The sequence below is a fragment of the Gouania willdenowi genome, chromosome 15 (genome assembly GCF_900634775.1).
Source record: "Gouania willdenowi chromosome 15, fGouWil2.1, whole genome shotgun sequence".
NCBI lineage: Eukaryota > Metazoa > Chordata > Actinopteri > Blenniiformes > Gobiesocidae > Gouania > Gouania willdenowi.
In genome coordinates, this window is record NC_041058.1 from 34205365 (window position 1) to 34233165 (window position 27801).

General features: G+C 36.7%; 1 protein-coding gene across 1 annotated transcript in view; it reads left to right on the forward strand.

Moving 5' to 3' along the window:
• slc2a15a (solute carrier family 2 member 15a) overlaps positions 1 to 18288 on the forward strand; it is a 55363-nt gene extending 37075 nt beyond the window's left edge. Inside the window, 6 exon segments of the mRNA XM_028468143.1 lie at positions 985 to 1293; positions 4247 to 4357; positions 6178 to 6279; positions 12696 to 12771; positions 16502 to 16629; positions 18034 to 18288. Of these exon segments, the coding sequence (XP_028323944.1) occupies positions 985 to 1293; positions 4247 to 4357; positions 6178 to 6279; positions 12696 to 12771; positions 16502 to 16629; positions 18034 to 18288 (981 nt within the window).
• The last annotated feature ends 9513 nt before the right edge of the window (positions 18289 to 27801 follow it).

Here is a 27801-nt window from a genome sequence, read left to right on the forward strand (position 1 = left end):
TGACAGCAGGACTAGCAACAGGTGCAGAATTAGCTACAGCACCCACTGACTGAGAACCACCGCCTAACTGTGCTACTTTTGAAGTGAGCAGTGAAACCTGCTTCAACAAAGCATTATTGCTGTCCACTAGGGTGCGAAGCAGCGTCTCGTGCTGACCTAAAAGGGTTCCCTGATCAATTATAGCCTTCTGTAAAGGACTCCCCGATTGTGCTGCTTCAGTGCCGGTCTCGTTGCCTGCTGAGTTCATCATGGTCGGACTGTACTGTTACGAATGGTGAGACTCAGGTGCAGGTCAACAAGACACGACTTCAAATTGCATACAATAAGTTTTAATAAACAACCAGCCAAAATACAAAAACAACCAGAAACAAAACAAATGCTATACTACACAAAAATATCCTAACAAAAAACAACTTCAATGAGCGAAAAGTACCAACTGAATAAAAAGCTTAACTGGGGTGCAGCAGAGTATGAGGGGAAGAAAATCCGGAGTTTGTCCTGTCTTGTCCACAGAGGGTAGAGGAGGGTTTGGAGGCCAGAGTGTGCAGAGTTCCAACTGAGAAAATAAAGATAAAGGTAAGCTTTGGCAACAGATCTACAAACAGACTGATTTTTGAGGTCAGACACTGACGATTCAGCTTTACAGTCCGACGAGGAACTGAAGTCCAGAGTGAAGCTTTATTCAGTGGAGAAGATCAGACCCAGGTGCACTTCATCAGCTGATTGGTAGACAATCCACCTGCCAAGCTGCCACCCACCTAGAGAGAACAGAGACTGCACTACCTGGCTTCCGAGCCAGAGGGCGTGACAGAGAACAACTGAAAGAAAAGAAAAATAGGACATCTGTAAAAGGACAAAAATGGGGAGAAAAGAAATAGAAAAGAAATAGGAAAAAAAAGCGAATGAAAGAAAAAAAAAAGAGACATCAGAAAAAAAGGCAAAAAGGGGAAAAAAAAACAGTTTTGGTGACATTGTTTATAACAGGGACCTAAACACAGTCACTTCTCTGTGTCCCTGGTTGTTGGTTCTCTCTCCACCGTAGACTAAATACTGTAGTGGCTGCCGTAGCCCATGAGCTCTGCTGACATTAGTGTCTGTCTTTCAGCTCTGAAGTGGTATCGAACCAAGTGTAACATTCAGAGTGAGATTGAGGAGATGCAGGAGGAGCAGCGCTCGCTGTCCTCAGTGGAAACTCTGTCTGTTCTGAAGCTGGTCCAGGACCACACGGTTCGATGGCAGGTTCTCAGCGTGGTGGTCATCAACATCGGCATGCAACTGTCAGGCATAGATGCTGTAAGAGCTCCTTCATGTAAGCTGTATACAGAACAGAGATGATATATATATTTATATCTACCCAAGTACAAGTACAAGTAAGTCATACATAAAATACAAGTCAAATGTAACTCCATTAGATACTACTCAAAGTAAATGTTTTTATTTTGGTACTTCTGGTGAATTTGCAAACTCGCTAAATAATTAGTTTCACCCATGACATTTAGAATTCACATTTACATTTAGATTTAATATTTCGATTTAACATTTTCATTTAACGTTTTCATTTAACATTTTCATTTAACGTTTTCATTTAACATTTTGATGTAGATTTGGATTTAACATTTTGATTTAGATTTATCATTTAACATTTTGATTTAAACTTAGATTTAACATTTTAATTTCTATTTAGCATTAAGATTTAACATTTTGATTTAGATTTAACATTTAAAAAGTTTTTTACATAAGAAAGACTGAAATATTTTCACTTATATCACATATATATGTAATGTATATATATATATATATTTCTTATCATATTTTTGCTTTGTTTAATTCATTTTTGCTACATTACTCCCATTTCTGACACTTCACATCACATTTTAAAGTCTTTTCACTTTTTCACTTTCCAGACATATTCAGCTCTTATAAACCCTTTCTACATCTTTTCCACCTAATGTCTCATGTTGACTCATTGTCACTTTTAAACTCTTTTCACTATATTTCATGTTTTTTTTTTTTTTTTTTTTTTTGCAAACTCAGTCTATGCATGCAGAGCTGCTAAAACCACAATCATCCTGTGAGCACTGGGAGAACATGCAAACTCTACACAGAGGTCCACCACATGTCGCGGATCTAGTGCTAATAACGTCTGCATCACGTGTCTGTAATTAGGGCCGTCCTGACCCAACGATTTAATGGAGAGTGTCCCTGCAAACATTAGAATAAGTAGTGTTGTAAAGTTTGTGATTTCTCAAATTGAAAAATTGAATTGTGTGTAGCTGATTCCTAACTCTGTTTCCTGTTCCATTGGTAAAGGAAAGGTTCTCATTTGGTTGAACTTTAAAACTCCTCTGAAAACAGGCCTCTGCACAAATAAAGGGAATTATTTCCCACAATTCCTCTTATTGAATTCATTCCAAAAATGTAACCGTTTATACATGATACTGACTTTCCTATATCTCACAGGATGGCACGGGTTCTCAACCTTTTGGGGTCATAAAATACTGGGAGGGGGTCGTCAGACACCTTTAAGAAACTAAGAATATTTTCTTTAACTACACAAAACTCACCATATTTTAACCTAATTTCATCACTTTTTCTTTCCATATTTGTGCTCCTTTTAATGTATTTTTGCAACATTACTCCCATTTTTGACACTTCTACATCACATTTCAATGTTTTTTCTGCACATTTTTTCCACTTTCAAGACATATTCAGCACTTATAAACCCTTTCCACCACTGTACACCTAATGTCACATATGTTGACCCATTATTGTCACTTTTGACCTCTTTTCACAATATTTCATGATTATTTTTGCCAATGTAACCACCTCTACGATTATTTGCCAGTTAAAACTCATTGTTCCTATTTTTTGCCACTTGTAAGCCAATATTGACACTTTAAACCTTTATAACCATTTTTTCTGTCTGTCTTTGGTCACTTTTAACCCTTTTTATTTCTGATTAAAACAAGGATTTACATCATTAACTCATTCAGTGCCAGCCGTTTTTGAGCCTTTTGACTGATTTTAAAGACCCACAGAATATTTTCTACTATGACTATCTGAAATCTCACACCAGATTCTGAAAGATTGAAGCCTCTATTTTCATCAATGATCACAAGTTTTTGACCCTTTTTAAAAATATCTAAATTTTTTAAATGTTGCAATGGGGGGGCTGAGAGTTTTTTATTCTTCAAAGGGGGGCACAGCAGAAAAGGTTTGTGACCCACTGCACTATGGGGACATTTAGACATAAACCTAACCTACTGCCCTCTAGTGGTAGAAGTCTGATCGACAGCATTGTGTTTAAAAAAACAACACAAAATCCTCCATAAACTAAAAGCAATGTTTAATTTTCTCCTTTAGTTTTTACAAACTTGAAATGGGTTCCTGACCCACTTTTGAGTTGTGACCTACCTGTTGAGTAATTATTATTATTTAAACAAAATCTAGATGAAATGTCAATATTGTTATTATCATTTTTAACAAGTATTTTTATTTATTTTTTAAACAAAATCAAGCTGAAATGTCAATCTGATACTAAAGAATAGCTTCACATGCATGTTTCTGAGGAAAATACCACACATTTACACAACGGAAATTTACACAAGAGACGGAAATGTTCATTCTTGCGCGTAATCTCGTAATATGAGGTGATATGATTAACTTCACCCACATGTTTTTGGACAATATCTCACATTTTCTCCATATTCTGACAGTAAAACAGGTGGGCTAATGCTAGCTTTAGCATGTGTAGCAAAGGACTGGACGTTATATCTCACATTATCTCAGCGATGAAATTAAAATGAAATTAATGACAATAGCTAACCGTATTTAGCATGTTTGGAACAATTTCAGGAAGTTCAACATCTTGTAATGACATCTGATGAGAAAAATACTATAAAATGGGAACAATTACAACTCAATTATGATTGGAACAGCAACAGATGTTTTCCAAATACAATTACAATTATAAATACATACGCTGGCCTCCTTATTACATTATAAATCATGGAATTTGTTCTCAATTACACAATTACAATTATATTTGATCCCAACTTTGGTTGGAGATGTAACGCATTAACGTAACATTTACCGTAGGCTGAACCACAGGGAAGGAAGGATTAGCACATACTGTATCCATGTTTTTGTCTGAATCCTGGGATTAAAACTAATGCTATGCGAAGAATAAAGCTGAGTTTGCAGAATTCTTTGCGTTGACCAGAGAAAGTTTTCTTCTTCTTTACAGATCTGGTTCTACACAAACGACATCTTTGAGAACGCTGGTATTCCCCATCCAGAGATCCAGTACACCACAGCAGGAACAGGAATTATAGAAATCATTGCTGGACTCATCGGGGTAACATGTTTACTGTTAATATAATTACAGTGTGAAAGGTTAAAGGTCAACTGATAACCAGGTTTTATGAACTTTATTTATATTGCGCTAATTACAACAATAGTACGGTGGCTGGGAAGTGTCAGGTGAATGCATTTACAGAAACGAACAGAAACGATTGCAAAATGGCCACAACGGAAGTGTTTCCGACGGACACGTTTCTGGCGGATGTTTTTAACCCACCAGAACAGTTAAGAACATGAAGAAGACATCGAAACGCGTATGAAAGTAAGTGAAAGTTGATTAAGATACTCTTATATTTTTCACATCAGGCTATCATTTCATAATACCCGTCCGTCTGTAATACCGGTCCGTCGGAAACACTTCCGTTGTGGCCGGTTTGCATTTGTGTTCGTTTCTGTAAATGCATTCACCTGACACTTCCCAGCCACCGTACAATAGTCATCTCGTAGCACTCATCAAAATATATAATCTTGAAAAAATAAATAAATAAATATATATATGTAAGGGGAAAAAACCTTTTAACCCTGCTATTATACTTAAATTAAATTAAAAAGACATTTTACCCTTGGGCTCAATCTGAACCCAGGCATATATCCCTCCAGAATTGTTTTTTTTATCAGACACTTTGTTTATTTGTTGAATCCATAAATAATCTATTGATAATAAAACCCTGACCTGTTCTCTAGCGCCACCATCAGGACAAACTTTTACATTAGAATGAATTTGTCTTGAATAGTTTACATCCAAAATTAACTGACAACATTAATGAGCACTAGAGTATGAACCCTATTGGTTGTGGTGATGATATGACCTTTGACCTGTACTGCAGCGCCACCATCAGGTTAAACTTTCAGTTTTAGAGTTAGTGGATCTAGAAAATGTTTTGTCCAAATCTTTTGATCTTTGGGGTGAACATACATGACTCTCACACAATGAACCATACTGATTAATGTTGGTTACGCCCACCTTTTCTTTAATAAACATATTTATTTACTTATCTTTATCTCCTTTTATGTAACATATTATGTAACATATTTGGAGTTATTCACTATAAAGTTCTCTGTCTCAGACATATCCTCCACTAAATAACTTTCACTGTGAAAGAGCTGTTACAAAATTAGGATATCATTTTAACATTTTTAATCTCTGGTCTTTGGAGAGAGCAGACGTGTTTTCCTTTGAACAAGGCCAACACGAACAAAGATAGAGGAGGACAACACTGACTACAGATGAGAATACACAAAAAAGGACGTTCAGAAGAAATCAAGAATGTTTGACCAGAGACACATGTAAACCCATGTAAATTTGCGATGGTAAAACAGGGGACGGGACCCGGATAAGCAAACTGCTTCTCTCGTCTCCTTTTTCGGCATGTACAAAAAAGAAAAAAAAAAAAAAAAAAAAAAAAAAGTGAATGTAACCATGTCGGAAATAAACTGAATGAATAAAATAAATAAAAAAAATCTCCCCACCACCAATGTCACGTATGAAATCAATAGTATTACCTCTGCACATCTGGTCAATGGGGATGTAAGGTCACACACAGGTAGACAAGTTTTACACAAATGAATCATCTGAGAATGAAAAAGTTAGAGAAAGGAGGACATGAGCCAAAAAATAAGTTTGAGAACCACTGGACTAAAGAGCGGTTTAGGGTGGAATGATGAACAGATGATGAAGAACAGATGATAATAATAATGATGATGATGATGATGATGATGATGATGATGATGACGATGATAAACAGATGAAGGGCATCACCTCTTCCATACGTTTGACTTGTCTCTGATGACTTTCTCCTCTTTCTTCTCCTCCAGTGTTTCACAATAGAGAAGCTGGGCCGTAGAACACTGATCATTGGAGGCTTTATAATGATGGGCCTCTGCAGCGCTGGGATTACAGTTACTCTCATTTATCAGGTGCGTACGCTGGGATTACAGTTACTCTCATTTATCAGGTGCGTACGCTGGGATTACAGTTACTCTCATTTATCAGGTGCGTACGCTGAGATTACAGTTACTCTCATTTATCAGGTGCGTACGCTGAGATTACAGTTACTCTCATTTATCAGGTGCGTACGCTGGGATTACAGTTACTCTCATTTATCAGGTGCGTACGCTGGGATTACAGTTACTCTCATTTATCAGGTGCGTACGCTGGGATTACAGTTACTCTCATTTATCAGGTGCGTACGCTAGGATTACAGTTACTCTCATTTATCAGGTGCGTACGCTGGGATTACAGTTACTCTCATTTATCAGGTGCGTACGCTAGGATTACAGTTACTCTCATTTATCAGGTGCGTACGCTGGGATTACAGTTACTCTCATTTATCAGGTGCGTACGCTGAGATTACAGTTACTCTCATTTATCAGGTGCGTACGCTGAGATTACAGTTACTCTCATTTATCAGGTGCGTACGCTAGGATTACAGTTACTCTCATTTATCAGGTGCGTACGCTGAGATTACAGTTACTCTCATTTATCAGGTGCGTACGCTGAGATTACAGTTACTCTCATTTATCAGGTGCGTACGCTGGGATTACAGTTACTCTCATTTATCAGGTGCGTACGCTAGGATTACAGTTACTCTCATTTATCAGGTGCGTACGCTGGGATTACAGTTACTCTCATTTATCAGGTGCGTACGCTGGGATTACAGTTACTCTCATTTATCAGGTGCGTACGCTGGGATTACACTTACTCTCATTTATCAGGTGCGTACGCTAGGATTACAGTTACTCTCATTTATCAGGTGCGTACGCTAGGATTACAGTTACTCTCATTTATCAGGTGCGTACGCTGAGATTACAGTTACTCTCATTTATCAGGTGCGTACGCTAGGATTACAGTTACTCTCATTTATCAGGTGCGTACGCTAGGATTACAGTTACTCTCATTTATTGAGTGCGTACGCTAGGATTACAGTTACTCTCATTTATCAGGTACGTACGCTGGGATTACAGTTACTCTTATTTATCAGGTGCGTACGCTGGGATTACAGTTACTCTCATTTATTGAGTGCGTACGCTAGGATTACAGTTACTCTCATTTATCAGGTGCGTACGCTAGGATTACAGTTACTCTCATTTATCAGGTACGTACGCTGGGATTACAGTTACTCTTATTTATCAGGTGCGTACGCTGGGATTACAGTTACTCTCATTTATTGAGTGCGTACGCTAGGATTACAGTTACTCTCATTTATCAGGTGCGTACGCTAGGATTACAGTTACTCTCATTTATCAGGTACGTACGCTGGGATTACAGTTACTCTCATTTATCAGGTGCGTACGCTGAGATTACAGTTACTCTCATTTATCAGGTGCGTACGCTGGGATTACACTTACTCTCATTTATCAGGTGCGTACGCTAGGATTACAGTTACTCTCATTTATCAGGTGCGTACGCTGAGATTACAGTTACTCTCATTTATCAGGTGCGTACGCTAGGATTACAGTTACTCTCATTTATCAGGTGCGTACGCTAGGATTACAGTTACTCTCATTTATTGAGTGCGTACGCTAGGATTACAGTTACTCTCATTTATCAGGTACGTACGCTAGGATTACAGTTACTCTCATTTATCAGGTACGTACGCTGGGATTACAGTTACTCTTATTTATCAGGTGCGTACGCTGGGATTACAGTTACTCTCATTTATTGAGTGCGTACGCTAGGATTACAGTTACTCTCATTTATCAGGTGCGTACGCTAGGATTACAGTTACTCTCATTTATCAGGTACGTACGCTGGGATTACAGTTACTCTCATTTATCAGGTGCGTACGCTGAGATTACAGTTACTCTCATTTATCAGGTGCGTACGCTGGGATTACACTTACTCTCATTTATCAGGTGCGTACGCTAGGATTACAGTTACTCTCATTTATCAGGTGCGTACGCTGAGATTACAGTTACTCTCATTTATCAGGTGCGTACGCTAGGATTACAGTTACTCTCATTTATTGAGTGCGTACGCTAGGATTACAGTTACTCTCATTTATTGAGTGCGTACGCTAGGATTACAGTTACTCTCATTTATCAGGTGCGTACACTAGGATTACAGTTACTCTCATTTATCAGGTGCGTACGCTGAGATTACAGTTACTCTCATTTATCAGGTGCGTACGCTAGGATTACAGTTACTCTCATTTATCAGGTGCGTACGCTAGGATTACAGTTACTCTCATTTATTGAGTGCGTACGCTAGGATTACAGTTACTCTCATTTATCAGGTACGTACGCTGGGATTACAGTTACTCTTATTTATCAGGTGCGTACGCTGGGATTACAGTTACTCTCATTTATTGAGTGCGTACGCTAGGATTACAGTTACTCTCATTTATCAGGTGCGTACGCTAGGATTACAGTTACTCTCATTTATCAGGTACGTACGCTGGGATTACAGTTACTCTTATTTATCAGGTGCGTACGCTGGGATTACAGTTACTCTCATTTATTGAGTGCGTACGCTAGGATTACAGTTACTCTCATTTATCAGGTGCGTACGCTAGGATTACAGTTACTCTCATTTATCAGGTACGTACGCTGGGATTACAGTTACTCTTATTTATCAGGTGCGTACGCTGGGATTACAGTTACTCTCATTTATTGGGTGCATACTCACATCACGATTTTTTTTTATTCACATCATTTAGACTATTTTAAAATTATTTACCATCAAAACAAACTTCACTTACTTAAAATCATCGCCCTAAATGGAAAAAAGGAATAAAAGATCATTTAGGACAATGTTTTTTTTAAATTGTATGTAAGTAATTTATCAAACTGGTTCCTACTACAATTAACATCAAACAAAAGGTCTGACATGTTCTTATAGTCACAGTCTTTTTACTTTGTTTTACTAAAGTAATGTAGCATTAGCATTAGCATCACTTGCTACATAACAAGGCAGGATATCAGTCTAGTGATTATTGAGGTAACACACTCATATTAATGAAATCCTACTTTAATCAGTGTTTGAACGCCTCATTTCACACAGTTTATACAATAATATCCTTTACAAAATAAAACGTTACTGCTTTGGTTACATTAGGCCTGGGTGATATGAACCAATACTCATATCTCTATATTTTTCCTCAAAATGGCAATAAGTTATATAAACTCTACTTTATTTTTAATCAATAGTTTTACAATAAAAACAATAATGGGTCAAAGTCAGTGGAGCCACAAAGAACCTTTTATTAATCACGAGCAGCACAATAACTACATTTTGTGTCACTTTTGACTTTTTCCTTCATTAAGGCTGAAATGTGATTAAATGATGTAGTGTTGCTTTTTTCAGGGCAACTCTGAGTTGTTGAAAGTAGTTTTTAAAGTAAATCACATTCAGGACACTGTCTCTTTAAGAATGTGGAAACAGCCCCGTTAGCTACAGCAGCAGATCTCTGCCACAGCGCAGCGACAGAGTTAGTTATAGACGAGAAACACACACAGTGCTTCAACACTTAGAACCGATAAAGTTTAACAGACAGACAGACATCTACACTGAGCCTCTGACAGACAGCTGCTAACACAGCTAACTGGCGTACTTCTGCCCTGTTTATAATTCTTCGGTGTCTGTAACGCTGACATGCTGACTAGCAAATGGTGTGATTTGGCAGAGAAAAAAACTTTGAATGTTCTGTGTATGAACCACAGACATATGACGCAGACAAGGCGCCGCAAGGGTTAAAATGTGAACTACAGACGGTTCTACAATCTCATGTCTCACCTTTATACACACAGGAGTGAGAGAGACACACACAAAATGTTAGTCTTTTAGACGAATATACTAACACTATAACACACACACACACACACACACACACACGCACACACACACACACACACACACACACACACACACAACAATATGAACAGTGAACAAAATTGAGTAGTTACATACCATCTCAGATGGCGTCTGTTCTCTAGAAACACTTTTTTTCTGAAAGCATGTCGACGACTTGGTGCGTGTTGTGTTAGGTGTCTAGAAACGGCTCGTCTGGGATTGGTCAGTCAATCAGAGTTACACGAGCTACAGCAAGCCGCGAGGACCAAAGTTCATTATCATGAAAAAAATAAATAGAGTACTGAATGGGGAAACATAAACGTGAGAAATGTCAAGTGTGGAGTGTGGTGTGACAATGCGTTAAATTGCGTGACTATCACACTCAAAGCGTGAGGCTTGGCAGCTCTGATTATTGCTAATGTTAAGCTATTGCTTGGCTAAAGGTAAATGAGTGCTAATGCTAGATTAGTGCTAATGTTAGGTTAATGCTATTGCTATGTTAATGTTAATGCTAGGTTTTTGCTAATTTTAGGCTAATGCTATTAATAGGCTAATGCTAGGTTAGTGCTAATGGTAATGCTAAACTATTGCTAATACTAAGTTAATGATAATGTTAAAGGTAGGTTAATAATAGGCTAGTGCTAGTTAATATTAATAGATAGATAGATAATGTTAATGCTAGCTAATGCTAATGTTATTGCCAGCTTATACTAATGCTAGTTAATGCTATTGCTAGTTAATGCTAAGCCAATGCATTTCTTCAGGAAATGCAAATATTTTAGTTATAATTGTAATTGTATTTGTCATGGAAATTTTGTAAAAACAGTCAATGACAATTTAATGAAACGTAAACCTGTGGAACCATGTTAATGTCTTAAACATATGTAGTTAATAATTATTAAAATATGGTTCAGATCAAGTTAACCTGTCAGTTTTCATGAGGATCATTTTACCATTTAAAAATAAATACATTTAAGGCTATACTGGCAGAAAAAAATATTAATACTAATATTTTTGTTTAGGAAGCCTAACAAGGTAATCAATAGATAGGAAATACATTTTAGTGAACTGACCCGTTAGCATTAGAGATGCTAACAGAAAGCTAACACAAGCGGAAGGTTAAGTTTTATTGGCTTATTTATTAAAGGCTCAGTAATTGATATAATTGTAATTGAACTTAAGTAATTGACAATATAATTGTAATTCACTTCCAGGGGGAAATAATTGGAATTGGAATTGGAAGAAATGCTGGTCACTGTAATCATAATTGAGTTGTAATTGAACATCGATAATTGAAGATGTAATTGTAATTGAAAAATGCAATTGACCCCAACCCTAAATCCGTGTACCCTTTGTTCTTTGGTTATTCCGTTTCAAAACCAAATCAAAATAACAAATAAACTGTGTGGTTGTTTTGTTTGACTGATTTAAAACTTAAACAGAAATACAGAAAAACCAAAAACCAAATAAGCTGCGTTTTTCTGTTTTTAATGAAAATCTTGTTCTGTTTATGTGATATTTGGATATTTACAGAAAAAGTACTCCAAAAACACAAAAATCATAAATGTATTAAACAACAAAATGCACAAAATTTACAAAATGATTTGAAAACACACAAAGCCTTTGTTGTTTCCTGTGTTAATGCTCTGATTGGTCGTTATTCTAATGTTGACATGAATGTTGATCATGTGACCCTCAGATCAGATACAATCACGTTTGTGGCCCCGCCTCCTGTGATTAAATACTGTAAATTGACAATAAAGAACAATACATCTATCGTGTTAGTGTGTGTTTGGGTCGTAATAACACACGTTATTTTCATTGTGAGACGTTCACTGTCTGAAATATCTCCACAGTGAGGAATCTGTTGTCCAAACCAGATCTAGAAATGATCCTACACGTATTCATCTCGTCATGCACTGATTACTGTAATTCTGTTTTAATAAGTCGACTCTAAAGAGACTTGAGATTGTTCAGAATGCTGCTGCCAGATTTTTGACCAGTTCTCCCAGAACATCCTACATTAGCCCCATTCTATCCAGGCTCCATTGGCTTCCAGTCAATTATCATATTGAGTTTAAAATTCTAATCCTGACTTTCTGTGCGATGCACTGTCAGGACCCTCAATACATCACTGACTTGTTGTACCCCTACACTTCAGGGCGCACCCTTCGGTCCTCAGGCCAGGTTCAACTTATGATCCACAAAACTCATTTTAAAACCCAGGGTGACCTGGCGCTCCAGGCGGCAGCACCAACACTCTGTAATAACCTACACCAGTCCCTGTGTGAGCTTGACTGTGTGAACTCTTAAAAACATCTGAAGACCACACTTTTCAGAAAGGCTTTTAGTTAAATTGCTTTTAGTTTTTATTATCTTTTTATGATGTTCCTCCTGTTGTTTTAAATTCTCTTGTGTTTTATTATCCTTTTGTGATGTTGCTGTTGTTTTAGTTTCATTTTTGCCTGTACAGCACTTTGTGATTTTACCTGTGAAAAGCGCTATAGAAATAAAATATACTTACTTATTTACTGTTTTGCAGACTCGTTTCTTAGTGTTACGCTACCTCAGTGTCTGCTGTGTGGTCGGCATCATCGCTGGATTTTGTATTGGTCCTGGTGAGTGATGTATTACTGCATGTTCAGTAAAATAACTTCAGATGACAACACTCTGTGAGTGTGGTGTGTGCCAAACGCAATGTGTCAAATGCAATGGACATAGCTCAGGGTTAGTTACAGTAGTTAGACCACTAGTTCCCATCCTGTTTAGCCCTATAGCCACCCCCAAAATAAAGGTTCCAGAGAGCGGGGACCCCCACTGTAGCTGAAGGTGGTTGAACACAGACATGAACATTGAAGAACAGTCATGTGGAGACAGGACCATCTATAAGGGGGAATAAAGGAGAGATTTTTGGGGTCCATCCATAAAGTCAGTAAAATGATGGTCCATTGTTCTATGAATCTGTGATAACCACATTTATTTATTCATTTGAATAATATCCACTGTTATCCAGGAACGTTTATTATTATTATAGTCATCTTAAAGATGGAAATCATGGTTTTAATCACTAATAAAATGGTTTAAAGTGACTAAAAATGGTGGAAAAGGTGGTGAAATGGGATTTTAAAAACCACAGAAATTGTATAAAAGTTGTAAATTAGAGTGGATAAAAACAGACAGAAATAGTGATAAAAAGGGTTCAAAGTGACTATAGTGGAACAATTAGTTTAAACTGGCAAATAATGGGCATGGCAAATTAGAGGTGTCCCGATCCGATATTGATATCGGATATCGGTCCGATATCAGCCAGAAAACAAATATCGGATTTTTTTTGGACTGCATCTAAAATCACTGATATAAGCTCTCTAATAAAATGTTCTGCTCCAGCACTTCTATCTATAGGTGACTGTGGTTCACACTTCAACAAAGTAACATACAGTTACTGACTATTGTTCTCTGTTTGAGTAACATCATTTGAGTAACAGTCCACACTACAAAATAAGTAACAAAAGTACGTATGATTTGTGCTGATATCGTATCGGACCAATGTTGGTATCGGCCGAGAAGCAAGGCTGCAATATCGGTATCATATCGATATTGAAGTGAAAAAGTTGTATCGGGACATCCCCAAGGCAAGTTACATTTGCAAAAATAACCATAACATTTGGTGAAAAGAGGTTTAAAGTGACAATAATGGTCAACATATGTGACATTAGGTGGAAAAGTGGTGGAAAGAGTTTATGTGGTCTTAATAGTCATAAAAACATGTGCAGCAAAGACATTCAAATGTGATGTAGAAGTGTCAGAAATGGGAGTAATGTAGCAAAAACGCATTAAAAGGAGCAAAAATATGGCAAGAAAAAGTGATGAAAATAAGTCTGTGTGTGTTTAATAAGTCCGTGTGTGTTTAATAAGTCTGTGTGTTTAATAAGTCCGTGTGTGTTTAATAAGTCTGTGTGTGTTTAATAAGTCTGTGTGTGTTTAATAAGTCTGTGTGTGTTTAATAAGTCTGTGTGTGTCTAATAAGTCTGTGAGTGTTTAATAAGTCTGTGTGTGTTTAATAAGTCTGTGTGTGTTTAATAAGTCTGTGTGTGTTTAATAAGTCTGTGTGTGTCTAATAAGTCTGTGAGTGTTTAATAAGTCTGTGTGTGTTTAATAAGTCTGTGTGTGTTTAATAAGTCTGTGTGTTTAATAAGTCCGTGTGTGTTTAATAAGTCTGTGTGTGTTTAATAAGTCTGTGTGTGTCTAATAAGTCTGTGTGTGTTTAATAAGTCTGTGTGTGTTTAATAAGTCTGTGTGTGTCTAATAAGTCTGTGTGTGTTTAATAAGTCTGTGTGTGTTTAATAAGTCTGTGTGTGTCTAATAAGTCTGTGAGTGTTTAATAAGTCTGTGTGTGTTTAATAAGTCTGTGTGTTTAATAAGTCTGTGTGTTTTAATAAGTCCGTGTGTGTTTAATAAGTCGTGTGTGTTTAATAGTCTGTGTGTTTTTAATAAGTCCGTGTGGTTGTTTAATAAGTCTGTGTAGTGTCTAACTAAGTCTGTGGTGTTTAATAAGTCTGTGTGTGTTTAATAAGTCTGTGTGTGTGTTTAATAAGTCGGTGTGTGTGTTTAATAGTCTGTGGTGTTTAATAAGTCTGTGTGTGTTTAATAAGTCCTGTGTGTGTTTAATAAGTCTGTGTGTTTTAATAATGTCTGTGTGTGTTTTAATAAGTCTGTGTGTGTTTAATAAGTCTGTGTGTGGTTTAATAAGTCTGGTTGTGTTAATAAGTCTGTGTGTGTGTTAATAAGTCTGTGTGGTGTTTAATACGTCTGTGTGTGTTTAATAAAGTCTGTGTGTGTTTAATAAGTTCTGTGTGTGTTTAATAAGTCTGGTGTGTGTTTAATAAGTCTGTGTGTGTTTTAATAAGTCTGTGTGTGTTTAATAAGTCTGTGTGTGTTTAATAAGTCTGTGTGTGTTTAATAAGTCTGTGTGTGTTTAATAAGTCTGTGTGTGTTAATAAGTCTGTGTGTGTTTAATAAGTCTGTGTGTGTTTAATAAGTCTGTGTGTGTTTACTAAGTCTGTGTGTGTCTGTGTGAAAGTCAGCTTGTTTATCCATCCACTCTTTTCATTATATCCATGTCTTTTAAGGCTCTTATTAAATAGTGTTGCTGTCGTCTGGGCAGCCGCCATCTTGGATTATGTCGTCACCAGCGCGTCATCGCCGCAAGTCGCACTAGCACAGAATGAGTCAAATAACTGTAAAGAGGTCTTATATTAGTCTATTTTATTTTTCTTCAGACTCCAATTACATGTATGTATATAATATGTTCCCTACAATATAAACAGGTTCATAATATAATTATTTTTATAGTTTCTGTTTCCACTGTATCCATAATAATAATAATAATTCTCAACAATAACTATTGATTGATTTGTCACATGACTGTTCCAGGGTTTGAGTTTGTTTTATTTATTTTCAACATGTTATTTCTTGGCAGAAATACTTTTAAAAACTTGCTGTACATTCAGCTGACATAAAAAATTGTTTTCAAATATGTAGAATAATTGTGAATTTATCAGTAGCAGTAGTAGTTTTAATATTATTGAAGGCACCTTTTTTCTCCATCAAATGTGTTTAAAAGAAACTAAAACTAAAGAGAGAATGTTATTTAATTGTCAAACCTTGTCAGAATTTTATTTATTGAAATATTTTTTTAAATTAAAAAAAAAAAATGTTCATGGTCTCGTTCTTGGTCTTGTCTTGGTCTCGGTGCATTCTGGTCTCAGGCAAGTCTTGGTCTCGGATAGTGTGGTCTTGAACACAACACTAGCCAGGTGTGACATGACCCCAAATGATAAAAACTATGGAATTAAATCTATCTAAGAGCCACTACATCAGTGTTTTTCAACCTTGGGGTTGGGACCCCATGTGGGGTTGCCTGAAATTTCTGAAAAATTCAAATATATTTTTGAAATTGTATTATTCTTTTTTTTAATTAAAACAATTGTACTTCTATACTTTTACTTTGTGAAATGTAAAACTAGTTCAACTAAAATGCAGTAAAAAAAATTAAGATAGGGTCACAATCCTAAAAAGGTTGAGAACCACTGAACTAAATACTGTTTATTTCCACTTATTTACAAATTCTTTAAAATGTGTGTTATCACTCATTCATTACATCATTATGATTTATAGATGTTTTTTATAGAATTCTCAGCAAAGTGTTGTAGTCGGACAAAGATGGTACATGGACTCAGAAACAAGAGAAAAGAGAACTAGAGCTAAGAAGTGTGAGAACCACTGGTGTAACCTGTAATGTAAAGCAGTGATCAATGTGATCGTTAGTTTGGTCTCGTGTTCTTCCAGCGGGGGTTCCCTTCCTCATCACAGCAGAGCTTTTTAAACAGTCCCATCGCCCGGCGGCCTACATCATCGCAGGGTCCCTCAACTGGGTGTCCAACTTCATCGTTGGCTTTGTCTTTCCTTTCCTACAGGTACATTTACCAGCTTTGTTCCAACTATGTTAATGGTCCTTTATGTGTTTATTCATCATTCTGTGAATTAGTTCTGCTTTTTACACAGCAGAGTGTGACAATTATTACATTATTATGAGTTTATCGGGAGCAGTTTGTATTACTGTACACACATGAAGCCTGCATGAATGTCAAATATATTGTATCAGATATAGGACACACAAAAACACACAAGACGACTACATAAGTACATGAGAATAACAAAAAAAATATAAAAAATGACTCCAAACACACTCAAAACTGCAACAAAACACACAAATGACTCAGAAAATACACTAAACAACAACGTAAATAAAAACATTAGAAAACATACACAAAATGACTCCAAACACACATCAAACTACAAAAAAATATACAATTGACTCCAAAAATGCACTAAACAACAATGTAAACAAAATTATGCAAAATAACTTCAAACACACTCAAAACTACAAAACTACACAAATGACTACATAAAACACATAAAACTACAACGTAAACACATAATATAAGAATAAAATACACAAAATAACTGGCTTGGGTCGGTCACTGGTTTCTAGTGGTATTGCACAAGTTTAAAAGTTACAGATCTCATTAAAATTCTAATTCTACACACACAGATTGAAACACACACACGTTTTAAGGTACAGACACACAAATTGTTTTGTTACAATAACGGCCTTATATGAATGTAGCTCCATCACCTCTAACACATGCTAGTGCTCCTGTACGGTGTATGTTTTAGCACATCCTCAGGTCTCAGAGTGAGATATCAGAAAGACCTCTGTCATTTATCAGATCAAACTGACTCATGACTCAGCAAAACCTCTGTCATTTATCAGATCAAACTGACTCATGACTCAGCAAAACCTCTGTCATTTATCAGATCAAACTGACTCATGACTCAGCAAAACCTCTGTCATTTATCAGATCAAACTGACTCATGACTCAGCAAAACCTCTGTCATTTACCAGACCAAACTGACTCATGACTCAGCAAAACCTGTCATTTATCAGACCAAACTGACTCATGACTCAGCAAAACCTCTGTCATTTATCAGATCAAACTGACTCATGACTCAGCAAAACCTCTGTCATTTATCAGACCAAACTGACATTGAAAGGTGAAAAGCCGTTGTTTTCTGGTTGTAGTACTATGCACTCAAGATGAATTTTGAAAGAATGTTGTGAATTAATTAATTGATTAAAAGTGTTGTATTGTACGTTCTCTAATGTAATACCTAATTGTGTGAACCTTTGTAGTCAACTTGTACCGGGATCAGATTAGTATATTTGGTTTATGTTTGGTTAAGGTTTATGTTCTCTCTCTCTCTCTCTCTCTCTCTCTCTCTCTCTCTGTCTCTCTCTCTCTCTCTCTCTCCATCAGATGTCAGCCGGGGCTTACTGCTACTTGGTCTTTGCCACCATTTGCATCTCCGTGGCCATCTTTGTCTACATCGTGATTCCAGAGACCAAGAACAAGACCTTCATGGAGATCAGCCAGATGTTCTCCAAAAAGGAGTCCATCCTGGGCCCTCAGGCTTTCCTCCACAACGACCAGCTGAAGCTGAAGAAGATCATCGGCTACGGTGGAATGGAACACACGTTGCTGGAGTTTGACAGCTCTAATTCTTTACCCTAACGGAGCTCCGCCTCCACACGCACATTTCAACCCTCCTCAGCTGCTCTCATTGGCTCCAGTATTTGTCATAAGTTCAGTATCAGAGTGAGGATCCATTTCAGCAGCTTTCTCTGCTCAGAAGTTTAAAACACACTGTCAACACAACGCCATGTTTCCAGCCGCTCTGTGTGATGAGAACTAGAACTTACTTCAGTTTGCACTTTTTAAAATAATGCAAACCACATTTTTTAAAGGGATCCTCCGCTGTTTTTACAAATGTGGACTGAAACCTTGTAGATATCCTTATTAATAGATCTATGTCTAACAAAACACATTATTCTGCATTATAGTTAATATACTGTATTTACAGACATACATTTAGTCGCCTTTTCAGTCACAATGACAATTTGTGCTGCTCTAAATAATCAGGAAAAGTTAAAGACGTCGATGTAAACATCTTTTGTTTATGGAAAGAGGATAAAAACAGTTGTGACCTGAAAATGAACTGTGACCGCAGGGGGCGACAGTTCCAACACTGTGGTTTGGTAGTAAATAATGAAGCAGAGAAGAAGAGCTCTCCTAAGGGACTTTTACTCTCCCTTAATCAGTGCGCTGACGCGCTCTGGTGGCTGAAGTTAGCAAGTAAATCGGGGACTGTTGAAGGACTCCCACCCAAAAGTCCTCCTGTCCTCACGGTTTGTGTGTCTTCAACAGTCCATGAATACTCACTAACTTCAGCCACCAGAGCGTGTCAGCACACAGTTTAAGGGAGATTAACTCATTCAGTGCCAGCCATTTTCAAAATATCCACCCACTCAGCGCCAGCGTTTTAGAGCATTTTGACAAATTTTTAAAGACCCACATAATATTTTGTACTATGACAATCTAAATTCTGACACCAGATTCTGCAAGATTGAAGTCTTTAATTTCATCAGAAAGAATAATTTTGTTTCTAGCTTGTTTCGTTCTTCTGTAATCAGCAGTTGAATAAAGGCAAGTTTCACACAAATTGCCAGTTTGTGACAAAAAGCTGAGAAAAATGGCTTTTTGCTTTAGTGACACCTCAACATTAGTTTCCTTCTATAAAACTACAAAAACAACATTGAGACCAGGCTTTTGATGGCAAAATGATTAGTTTACTATCTAGGTCAGAGTTGAATGGATTTCTTACTGTATTTTGGCGTTCCTCCAAGTCTCTCCCCCGTCATTCTCCACACACGCAACTTCCTCCACATCATGGACATGCCGAGTGTCAGCGCTTGCCCCGTTTTTCTGATCGTTTTCTCTCACCATCACCACACTCTCAATAGTCCACTTAGTTCCACACATGCTCTGGTTGAGTGTGAGCTGCTGTGAGCTGGTGGGAGCTCTTGTAGTGTCATTTTCTGTCTTTAAACTCCTTTCCTCTAAGCTCTGCCCATCATGGGTGATCGCTGATCCAAAGGTGCTCTGCTGCCACCTACATGTCACGGGAGAGCTTCGTCACACTGTCTCTTAGCAACCCCAGCCAAAAAACACAATTCACGTCTGTAGACGTGAATGGCACTCAATGTGTTAAAGGGGTGTGTCCCAATAGTCCCTCCTATCTCCTTTCCTATCCACTTGTCCTTAACTCTCAGAAGTGTTTAAGTGAAGCCATAATAAGGAGCGTTCCAATTCTCTAAAAACTAAGGAAAATAGGCTCAATGCTTCCTTTATAACCTCTTTTAGCCTAGGAAACACTGATGCATCTTTTACCTAAGGAGACACACTAAATGCTAACCCACAATTCCTTGCGATGACAACATTTCAAGGGAACGGGAAAGGGACATGCTTAAACCTTAGCTTTCATGGAAACTCACAATGACTGAAAACAGATACTCTGGTTCTAGAAAAAGGGTTCAGATACATTTTTAGTCACATTATGTTTTATTCATTATAATTCATTCACCTAGCAATGCTTTATGTGGTTCTACATGTGTATGTCTACAATATTATGTAAGCCTATATCTGGCATAAATGTAACAATTTCATAAAGTCTTACTTATTTTGTATTAATGTTGATTAGTGAGCGGAAGGTGAGTGTGAGCAACCATTCTCATTGTGATGTTCTTTTAGTTCCACTTTTGTAGCTCGTAGCCTCTTTTCCTTTGATTTACATTCAAACAGTGTGATGTTTGAGATTATATCAGTAGAAAGTGTTATAAATGAACTTTTAGTCCATTTTGTGTAGTAGAAATGTGTAGTTTTTTCACCACGGCAGACGTCACTAACCTTCACCGTCAACAGATTTATACATCACCTAGAGGAAGTCTCCTAACACCTTTCCTTAACGCTGTGACATTATCCACAGGGTTAAGGAAAAGTGGATAGGAAAGGAGGTAGGAGGGAATACACAGCCAAGGTTCTTTAGGAGAGCTCTTCTTCTCTGCTTCATTGACTACTACCAAACCTCAGAGTTGAGACTGTCGTCCCCTGCAGTGACAGATTTTTTTCAGGTCACAGCTGTTTTTATTTTCTTTCCGTAAACAAAAGAGTTTTACATTGACATCTTTAACTTTTCCTGATTATTTAGAGCAACCGAAAGCAGCACAACTTGTCATTTTGCCTGAAAAAGATGCTAAATGATCTAAAAATCAGGCTGAATGTTTCACTTCAATAGAAAACAATGGGATGCTTGCAGGCAGTGGGGCCGTGTGACATCATCAGTCACATGATTTCAAGATGGAGGAACACAGGCTCTAAAACTGTACAGCAGTCATTTTTATAAGTTAATTAAATGAATACTTTGCATAATAATGGGTTTTGTTAGACATAAATCTACTAATCAGTAGATTTTAAAGCTTTTAGGCCACATTTGTAAAAAAGTGGAGGATCCCTTTAAATCATGTCTTCGTTCTTATTTCAGAAATGTCATGAAACAACTGCTGTTTTTGGTGCTATAAATACAACTCAATGAGGACTTCGTCTTAATCCATGTTTCACTTGAATGCTGACTTTCAGACAAAAACCTTTGTATTGCTATATACAGTATATAGTGCTGCTGTTGAAAGAAATGTTATGGAGCATTGTTTGCTTATTTATAATAGCGTAGTTATATTTGTTCTTTTGTAAATATTGTTAAAAAGAAAAAAAGGATAAGCCATAATTAAAAATCCCCTCACAGGCTCTAAACATATAATCACTTTATATATAATAACAAAGTGTGCAGTGGTCCACGTCACAGACCCCTCACATTACATGTGGTCTTTGTCTTGATACCAGAAAATATTTTTTAAAATGGGATATGACCAAAAAACAACAACAAAAACAATTGTGATCGAAACACTACCAATAAGAATCAATGACAAAGTTTCACCTTTTACTTTTTTTCATTGATTCATGATTAAAACCCTTTATCGGACAACTGATTACTGTTTTTGGTCATATCCTCACACATTACATTTGGCACCAGTTCTGTGCCTATGTGAGATCAAAAACCATGTGGTCTTCACCCAGCCAATCAAGAGAGATTACGCTACATCACAGATCACATGATCGTGACATTTGACCAATCAGCAGAGACCTGGGAGGCCTCCATCTTCCTGTTTTCTCTGACATCAGAAACAGGTTGTCATTTGCGTTTATGATTGAAACATCTAAACTAACCATAGTAAGTGGATCAAACTCACGTTTTTTACTTGACTAATTTTACAAAGTGAGGAAATGTGTTGTGTTTGTGGACACCTTAGAGAAATGAGTGTTAATTACTGCAGGAAGAATGTAGAATGTTCAAAGCAAGGCAGCAATACTTTTCTGAAATTATTACCAAAAATGCCAACAACTCTTGCACGTTGTTTTCTGTAATTGAAAAGCTCACAACCCCCCCAGATCAGATAGCCCCTGAATTACTGTCAGCTGGAAAATTCAATGAATTTGATGTATATTTCAATGAAAAAATACAATCAATAAGGTCAAACATCAGAACAAACAGTAAAATAACAAAAAGCTTGAACAGCTTCAACCACTGAGGGAGGAGTCAACTACAATGTTAGAGTTTATTACAGTGAACCCAAAAACAATAGAGGAAACTGTTCAGCAGCTGAATCCATCAACGTGTTGCCTTGACACAATACCCTCAAACTTCTTTAAAAATGTTGTAAAGTCAATTATCACTGATTAGTATCAGATAATTAACTGATCATTCCAATCAGGCACCGTACCAAAATCCCTGAAAGTAGCTGCTGTGAAACCTCTGTTAAAAAAGAGAACACTGGATGCCTCTACACTGGCTAACTATAGACCAATCAGCAACCTTCCATTCATGGCCAAGATCATTGAGAAGGTGGTCTTCAACCAACTGAGTCAATTCTTAACATTCAACAAAATATTTGATAAATTTCAGTCAGGTTTTCGTTCTCATCACAGCACAGAAACTGCTCTTATCAAAGTGATCAATGACATAAGGTTGAACACTGATTCAGGAAAAGTATCTGTTTTCATTCTATTGGATCTAAGTCTGCATTTGACACTGTAGATCATATAATTTTGTTGCACAGATTGCAAACATGGGTTGGACTAAATGGAAAAGTAATGCAATGGTATAAGTTCTACTTGGAAGAGCAAAGTTATTTTGTAAGCATAGTAAACTTTGAATCTGACAGATTACCAATGTCCTGTGGGGTTCCTCAGGGATCTGTTCTTGGACCTCTTCTGTTTAGCCTTTATATGCTTCCTTTAGGACACATTTTACACAACTGTAAGGTTGATTATCAGAGCTACGCAGATGACACAACTATATCTATCACTGAACCCAGATGACTATGGTCCCATTGAGGTGTTGTGTGACTGTTTAGAAAAAGTAAACTGCTGGATGAGTGAAAACTTCCTTCAACTAAACCATGACAAGATGGAGGAGATTGTCTTTGGTAACAATGAAAAGAGGACTGCTGTCAGCAAGTATCTGAGTCTGGATCTTTAGAAGATAAAGACCAAGTCAAAAACCTTGGTGTTCTGATTGACTGAGATCTGACATTCAGCATCAGATCAAATCTATCACAAAAACATCTTCTACCACCTAAAGAACATCTCCAGAGTGAAAGGTTTAATGACTCAGAAAGATCAGGAGAAACTGGTCCATGCTTTTATCTCCAGCAGACTGGACTATTGTAATGGTCTTCATCAAACATCTACAGCTGGTTCAGAACGCTGCAGCTCAGGTCTGAACCAGAACAAAGAGGTCAGAACACATTAGTCCAGTTTTAAAGTCTTTACACTGGCTCCCAGTCAGCCTCAGAGGAGACTGTAAAGTTCTGCTGCTGGTTATAAATGTGTGAATGGGTTTGGTCCAGAATACATCAGTGAGATGTTAGTCAGGTATGAACCCAGCAGGTCTCTCAGATCTATGGACACAGGTCAGATAGTGGAGCCCAGAGCTCACAGTAACCATGGTGATGCTGCTTTTAGTTGTTATGCTGCAAAGAAGTGGAACAAACTGCAGCAGAGCTGAAGTCAGCATCACATGAACATTTTTAAATCAAAGTTCAAGGCACTTTTTTTCTCTACTGCGTATGATTGAGAGATTTTTAGTCATGTTGTTGATGTTATGATGATTTTACTGATGATTTTAATTGATTTTACTGATGATTTTAATTGATTTTTCTGATGATTTTAATTGATTTTTCTGATGATTTTAAATGTTCTTATTGATTTTAAACAATTGAATGTTTTATCATGTAAAGCACATTAAGTTGCCTTGAGTATGAAATGCGCTATACAAATAAATTTGCCTTGCCTTACTTTACAAAAAAGGTAATAAAACTTAGGACATTATGTTTTATTGTTGCCAAATGTTTTTATAACCCTATAAAACCTGCTTTACAGTGATTCCGATTATTTTAACCATTTTATTTTTAATTCTGAAGCTATGATTAGTAAATTTTGTCATTTTAGGCATTGAATATCTAATAATAATAACAATAATAGTTTTGTTGTATTTGTTTAGTTTTTAGCAAAGTCAGTGATATTTCTCATGGTAGCCAGACCACAAAGGACTGACAAAAACAATTCACAACACGACATTGTACTCGCAGGACCCCTTTGTGTCCAACTTCTACATTTTGCTCAGAACTCTATGAAAAAACAACTATAGATCATAGTGATGGAATGAATGAGTGATAACACACATTTTAAAGCATCTCATGTTGTAAATAGCTGGAATGAAACAGTATTTATTTTCAGTTCCTGTTCTAATCCAAGATCATTTCTATTAACGATTGTTAATTTTGTTGTTGTTTGTATTTTCTTTTTATTATTCAGTGTATTTTTCTCTTACTGTGTGTGTTTTTGTTGTGGTTTGTTTGTTTCTCTGTTATTTGTGTGTATTTTGTCATGATCTTGTGTATTTTTCTCTCATTTAGTGTGTCTTTGATGTTGTTTTGTGTGTTGCTGGTAATAGTATATATATTTTCTCTCTTAGCGCTTGTGTTTTTTGATGTAGTATTTCTGTTCTTTATATTACCCACTATTTTTTTTGCTCTTATTACGAGTGTTTTTGTTGTTGTTTTGTGAGTTGCTGGTAATATTCAGTGTGATTATTATTTCAGTCGGGATCACTTTAGTCAAATAGCTTTATGTAGCATGCATTTTATTTTTGGCGGTAAGGCTCTCTGCCTTTCCAGCAGCTGCGTGGAAAGCCCGAAGCACGAAGAGGCATGAGCAGAGAGAGCGGTCAGTAGGACCCGTGGAACAGAAGCACAGATGTGTAGATGGCATCAAAGTTGTGAGGCGTTTGCAGAAGAAGTGCACAGAAGTAGGGGTATGGATTAAATGCAGTGCTGAGACCAACTCTAACCAATGGGAAGCGTAGATTATGATCAGCTGGATGAATGACTGATTAAGAAATGGAAGATCACAGTAAACAGTTACTGACAGATGAAGGGGCGGGACTAGCTTGACTTCCGTGCCTGCCTGAACTAACGCAATGCTCAATTTTTAACTAAAAATAACATTATGAAACCCCATATTTTTAATAGTTACATTGGTTAATTTTCCTCTTGCTCTCTCTCAAGTACCCCCTGTAGTGCCATTGCGTATCCCTAGGGGTACATGTACCCCCATTTAAGAAACACTGCTCAACTGTAGCCCAATTAATTCTAATAGTTGGTACTTGTGTACTTTATATTTGCGTATGTAATCTATGTCAGCCTCACAAATACCTGGGTTGTGTAAAAGCAGTGTTTAGAGGTGCCAAAGACCAGCCACACCTATTATATACAGTAGCTTCAGAAGAAGCTATTCTTCATTTGTTGACCACCTGACCACCAGTGCCGACGTCCCTAAGTCTGTACAGGGACACTGTAGCAACACCCCAGATGTGGCTGTATGGTTTGATTTCTCACTCCTCCATGCCCAATAGAGGGTTTTCACGGCACGTCATCAAACCGGAAGTGGCCATATTGGAGGCACTCAGGTGGAAAACAAAGCCGACCTGGAACGTGGAACTAAAGGAAATGGTGAATTATTGCCGTGTTTTTGGCTGTACTAATCAGTCAGACCGTGATAAACGTTTGGAATTTTATAAATTGCCAAAAGTTAGAACAAATCAGGGAGAACAATGTGAACAGTTATCAGAGGAAAGGAGGAGCTAGTGGTTAGCGAAGCTAAGCCAGGATCTACGAGGCAAACATCTGGACAACATCTGAATGTGTTTGTTTCATTTCTTATCAGGTTAGTGAATTGTTGATAACAGTGGCTCTGAACTCATTTTCTAGTGTGATGATAATAATATAATTCATTATTGACTGAATAAAATCACATTTAATAACTGCTACAGTAGCAACACAGTTGTTGAAATGTAGAGCTAGAATGTAGAGCTGTATTTCTCATTGTATTCCAGGTCAAAGGTCAGACCTTTATCTAAAGGATGAACCAGAATAGGCTAGGGTTAAAACCAGGTAGTTGATCATATCAGGATACACAATAGATGGAAGACTCTCCTGGTTGTCATTGATCCAAGACGTATAGATCTGCACCACCAATAAAGCCTCACTTTTCACAGTCCTTCCCTCTATGCCTTTGCATCTAGAACACATTTTGAGGAGCTTTTCTGTGGTTTTAGACATTTATCCATCACAGTGTTTACCTCTGAGTGCCTCCAATATGGCCGTGCATCTGGGTTACTGCCCAGTACGTGATGTGGGTGAAAACCCGTTATACAAGCAAACAGCAGACCTACAAGTACTTTCAAGTCAAATGTGGTCTGTATCTACTGCAAGGTCTACCTCTGCATGAACAGTATGTGTTATGTTTAGTACCAGATGACGTATCCAAATGTGTTTGTTGACACGTGTCTGTATCATCACTTATGATGATCTACTGTCAAAATATGCAGGTTCCTTTGATCTTGTTTATGTTTTTCTTACATTTTTTTCATACTTGGATTTTTTTTCTTCTTTTTACCATTTAGGAGCAAGGACCCAAATATGGTAACTTCAATAAACTCAATTTTCTACATGAGTTTAAAAAAAAGTTACAACAGTAATCAAGACCTGTTATATCTGATCCAATAACACTCTACGGTTAAATAATTTCATATTAAAGTATTTCAATGAGTTCCCTATAAAGGGCTAAAGAGAAACTAAACCCCAAAATGTGTTTTATCTGCTGTAAACAAATGTATTTGGTACGAAGTCTCTCAACATTTTAGTCAAACTATTTCAATTTCCTGTATTTTGTTGTTAAAATGTGACTGCCCTCTATGGGTTGAAACACTATCACAATAGACTTTTGCTATTGCTATATATATATATATATATATATATATATATAAAATTAGATAAAGTCATGAAATATGAAGCTAGAAAATAGTTTTTATATAGTTATATAGTTTATTTGAATGATACACGTTGAATGGGGTCAAAAGGAAAGGATAATAGGAGGTTTAACATTGAATTTAATGATGTGATTTTCCTTCTTGACTATGGAAGCCCAAAAGAGTCATAATTAAATAAATAAAAACAACATTTGGAAATAAATACCATTTTGATAAATAACAGACCAACATATAATATTGCCATTAAATTGTTAAATAAGTTAATATTATTATGAAATACGGTTTATTATTCTTCAATATCTATTTCCACAATGGCCTTTTTATTTCATAATGTCGTTTTTCAGCAGAATGACTTGAGAGAGAAAACATTTAGAAAATGACATCAAACATACAAAGAGTTACTCCAAGATTACACACAAAATGAGCCAGAAATACACGCACACAAAAAACACCAAATGAAAAAGAAAATACACAAATAATAGAAAACAGAAAACTAAAATTAATACGAGAAAACAAATAAGACAAAAACAAAACAAGACAGTGAACATACACAGAACGACAGAAAAATATACAAAACGACAAGAAAATCGCACAAAGAAAACATCAAAAATACAAGACAACAACAGACTAAATAAGGGAGAATAAACAGGCAACAAACACGCCACATGAGGAAAGATACACTAAAATAACAGAAAATTATACAACCGAGAATATAAATACACACAAAAAATATACAAAGACTG